General features: G+C 34.2%; 1 protein-coding gene across 1 annotated transcript; it reads left to right on the top strand.

The window, feature by feature from the left end:
- The first annotated feature begins 592 nt into the window (after positions 1-592).
- Positions 593-3,294, top strand: LOC102615475 (peroxidase 15-like). The gene is made up of 4 exons (XM_006492614.4): positions 593-855; positions 1,258-1,449; positions 1,958-2,126; positions 2,640-3,294. The coding sequence occupies exons 1-4, from the start codon at positions 637-639 to the stop codon at positions 3,107-3,109; spliced, it is 1,050 nt and encodes a 349-aa protein (XP_006492677.2). The 5' UTR covers positions 593-636; the 3' UTR covers positions 3,110-3,294.
- The last annotated feature ends 1,484 nt before the right edge of the window (positions 3,295-4,778 follow it).

Below are 4,778 nucleotides of genomic sequence, written 5' to 3'. Positions count from 1 at the left end.
ATTAATTATCTAAGTGGAGAAAAAATGTATAGAATATCTTAATATAAATAGAGGAAAAGAGAAAAAATAAATTTATGATAAATTTATAAATAACTTATAAATAAAAAATAAAGTAGGGGTCAAAAGATAAGAGACAAACTAGTGACACGGTACAACCGTTGCACAAGAGTTTTGTCCCTTTCTAATATCCATGTTGTATGGCCTTTTCTTTTGTTTAATAAGAAAAAAGAAAGAAAAAGCTCTTATGGGGACAAGAAATCCCATCCACTAAACAACCACCTTTGCCCCATATTATTATTAGAACTTGGGTGATCAGAGATACAAAATGCATTCACAATCAACCGAGCTACACTTGACATACTTCTAGAATACTGAGATGCAATTAATAAATTATCATTACCACCTCAAAATATGTGGAGAAAAATATGCTTTCACCAAACTTTAGGGAGAAAATCGATAATGTAATTATCTCATCATATAAGTTAAGCCATTGTTTTCAAACAGTAGACTTTTACAATATAATGTGAAACTTCTTAGTCGTTGCCAAGTTCTACTCCTGTTTAATTTGGTTGGCTATAAATAAAGAGGCGCGTATATAGAAGGCGCAGATATAACTCTCATTCTCATCATTGCAAAATGGCTTCTCTTCGTTATCTTCTTGCAGCTGCTCTTGTAGTTGCATTTGTGCTTGAGGGATCATCACCAGCTCAAGCTCAACTTTCTCCCTTTTTTTATTCTTCCACATGCCCTAATGTAACCAACATAATTCGGGAGGTGCTTAAGAATGCTTTCTTGTCCGATATCCGGATCGGTGCCAGCCTCATCAGGCTTCATTTCCATGACTGTTTTGTTAATGTAATCAATCTCTACTCTTTAATTTTTCTTCTTCTTCAATTAATATTTTAAAACATGAATTAAGGTCCTCTCCTAATCTGAATTCTGCATAGTATTTTTAAAAATTTTGTGTAACATGCCTATTATTAGTAGCATATGATTGAACTATAACTACATACACTTATATCCTTAACTTCTAATAATCACAATTAAACTCGGAAAAAGCTTACGTCACGAGGATATCCTGGTTTTAAAAACTTATTATACAATAAGAAAATTTGTATATATGTGTATGTTTATCCAAAAAGAAAATGCACAAATATTCATTATTTTTCTTAATCGTAAGATAAGAAGAATCTACCTAATTATTAAATTAACGATACAACAGCAGTTGATCAGAAAGAGTTTTTGACGTTATTTCAGGGCTGTGATGCATCGATTTTGCTGGACAATACTACTACCATAGTGAGCGAGAAATTTGCTGGGCCAAATATTAATTCGGCGAGGGGTTTTGAAGTTGTTGATGACATGAAAGCTGCCGTTGAAAGGGCCTGTCCAGGCGTTGTTTCCTGTGCTGATATTCTTACTATTGCAGCTGAAGAATCTGTTGCTCTGGTATATGTGAATTTCTATTAACAACTCATCATCTTGCTCGACTACATATTTTAAACTTAAAAGTGATTAAATTTCTAAGGTATCAGAGAGTAAGTTTGACTTTACATTCGTGTTGGAATTTTCAGACCCTGAGTACTTTAACTAGATGAATCCACAGTCCACCGACGTTACCATGTTGACTTCGTGATAGTGCCTGAACAAACTTCACCGTATGAAAAGGGAAGGCTTCTCCTTCCCCCCCCCCCCCCCCCCCCGAAAAAAAAGTGATGAGATTCAAGGAGGACACATCAGTTTTACGTGTTGGGTTCCAGTATATATTTTGAAAATTTTAAAAAAAAAATATCATCTTTATATGATACAGTCTGGTTGAACCGTTCACTCAAAATTGTAACGTCGGGAAAGTGCTAATTTTGGGTGCAACAAGACCAATTTCTGATTTTAGTTAAATTTGCTTATTATGCATCTCTCAAGTGATGCTTTTGACTAATGATCGTGGTTTTGGTAACAGTCAGGGGGTCCTTCATGGACAAATCTATTGGGAAGAAGAGACAGCAGAACCGCAAACAGGACTCTTGCAAATGAAAATCTTCCAGGACCGAACAATACTCTTACGAGGCTCAAAGATAGATTCAGAAATGTTGGCCTCAACGATAATTTTGATCTTGTTGCACTCTCCGGTAATATTTGCTTTTACGCCCTTTGACTTGAGTACAAACAGACCTTGGAGTCTTTTGGGATAAAGCAGTATTGGAGCCAGAATTAGAAATCTGGAGGTGGAAAATTTTTTAATGCCAATACTGAGTCTTGAAATCTTAGAGATAGTTTAAATGTTGAATATCTTATTTAAAAAGAAAAAAATAAATTTTGATAAGGATGTCTCATCCACTAAATATCAATTTTTTTCTCATTATTACTCTTACTAAGACGACCACCGACACAAAGCACATTCATACTCTACAGCACCTAGGAGGCTTGACTGAATATCCTAATGATGCGAAGAAACTGTGTTTTAAAGTTTGACATTGGTGATTAGGAATATGTTAAAACGTTTGACAAATTTACTCCCCTTAATCACATCATGAAATTTGAATTGCTTCCCAAGAGAACCACCATAATGAAACTCAATTATTATCCTTAATTTGTATGAATTTGAGTAAAAATAACAAAGATTGGCTATGCATGTTTTTCAGGAGCTCACACATTTGGAAGGGCTCAGTGCCGAACTTTTAGCGATAGGTTATTCAATTTCAACAACACTGGCAATCCAGACCCAACACTTAACACAACCCTCTTACAACAACTTAGGCAACTATGCCCACAAGGTGGAAACGGCAGCGTTCTAACTAATCTGGATGTCACAACACCTGATTTGTTTGACAACAAATACTTCTTCAATCTTCAAATCCGCAAGGGCCTTCTGCAGAGTGATCAAGAATTGTTTTCGACTCCCGGTGCCGATACCGCCGCCATTGTCAATGTCTTTAGTAGCAACCAGGCTGCTTTCTTTCAAAGCTTTGTGATTTCAATGATAAGAATGGGGAATTTGAGACCATTGACAGGCAATCAAGGGGAGATTAGATTGAACTGCAGGAGGGTCAATGGAAACAGTAATATAGAAACCAGATCATCGTCAGAGGGTGATCTGATCAGCTCTTTCTAAATAAGCTAGTTTGTGGGTAACAAACTCGTGAATTTACTCCTATGTTTTGCCTGAAACATGCTTTTTATTTTCAATAAACTAAGGTTGTGTTTGTGTATTCACATCCTTGCTTTCTTTGTATCAGAAATCCTTGTCATGTGTATTTTTTTCTCCTATGTCATCGATACACATTGTCATTTGAGTCATTTTTCTGTTTTTAGTGGTCCATTTTATCCTCTAGCTTTAAAATACTAACCGGAAAAACACCTTATTCTTACAAATTTCTTTGTACTTTTTGTCAAACATGCGTAGTTTGACAAAATAGTAGGGAAGAATCTTTTATTTTCAGAAATACTCAATACATACTTTTTTTATGGGATAACAAAACTTATTTTTAGACAAATTTTAAAAATCTATTTTACAATTTTTGGGGTCTGTGTGTACCAAAAAAGAGCCTATATAATTTCTAAAACCAATAAAATCTCCGTACTATTTCACTAAACCATTTCGCAATTATTATGATCCTTTTTCCCCAGAAAAGAAAACACTTGTAGCCAGTAGCCACAGTTACCTTTTTCATGATCATTAATAAAATCATTTTTTACCCATTTCAAAAAGTCATCCTGTCGTTTCTTAATTATTTAACTCCTACTTGTGGTTAGGGATGGCAATTGTACCCGCAAACCCGCAAACCCGCCCAAACCCACCCGCCAAAACCCGCCCGTTGCGGGTAATTTTATCCGTTGCGGGCGGATTTAGTATTATAAATTAAAACCCGCATATGGATGCGGGTGGGTTTGGTATTAACCTTATACCCGGTGGATACCCGCATGGATATCCACCAAACCCGCAATAATTTTTTCAAATATTTTTAATTTAATTTAAATATAAAAATATATAAAGAAAATAATGTAATTAATCAAATTACCAAATAGCAAAAGGCTCAAAGTTGTGTATGTGTGTATATGGCTCATCTCTTATTCTAAAGTCATAACCTAAAGAAAACTAAAAGCATTTCCCTTCGAATTAGTATTTGAAAATATTAATCTTAATTATTATTTTAGGCATTGTGTTAGATGGGTGCTTATGGTGGTGAATAAAATAAATATATTCTCTTTGATCTTGTTTTAAATGATAATATGAAATGTAATTATTATTTTTAGATATTAGTTTGTGTTTTTTAAATAGATTTGTATAATTTATACTTAAATTTGAGAATTTGTGTTGAATTGATGTGGAAATTTTAATTTTTCATTTACACTGTTTAAATATAAAATTGAATATGTTATATGGAACTTGAGGTTATTATTATAAATTTATATATTAAATATTTGTGATTTTAAATACGGAAACCCGCAAAAAATCCGCCGGATACCATTGCGGGTTTGGTAATTGTTAAAACCCGCTGCGGGTGGGTTTTTTAAAAAAAATTAAAACCCGCTGCGGGTTGCGGGTGGGTTTGGTAATTTAAATTTTGTGCGGGTTTGGGTTTGGTAATGGCAAACCCGCTGCGGGCGGTGCCCATTGCCATCCCTACTTGTGGTTTCAATTAAAGTAAGACCGCTGTACCTTTTAAAATATAACACTAAATTATTTAATAAATAATTTAAATAATTTAGTGTCCAACATGTTAATCTTCTAATATTCCTTACCTGTGGCTTAAATGCCTCATTTTGTTTTCTTTCATGAA

Source organism: Citrus sinensis, chromosome 2 (assembly GCF_022201045.2).
Source record: "Citrus sinensis cultivar Valencia sweet orange chromosome 2, DVS_A1.0, whole genome shotgun sequence".
In the NCBI taxonomy this organism is placed as follows: Eukaryota; Viridiplantae; Streptophyta; class Magnoliopsida; order Sapindales; family Rutaceae; genus Citrus; species Citrus sinensis.
Note: the sequence above shows the minus strand (reverse complement) of the source record. Positions and strands in the feature narration are given on the sequence as shown.

Coding starts and splice junctions, on each gene's coding strand:
- LOC102615475 (XM_006492614.4), top strand. CDS start 637: ATGGCTTCTCTTCGTTATCTTCTTGCAGCTGCTCTTGTAGTTGCATTT. Junction 1,450..1,957: donor CTGAAGAATCTGTTGCTCTG/GTATATGTGAAT, acceptor TTTTGGTAACAG/TCAGGGGGTCCTTCATGGAC. Junction 2,127..2,639: donor TGATCTTGTTGCACTCTCCG/GTAATATTTGCT, acceptor CATGTTTTTCAG/GAGCTCACACATTTGGAAGG.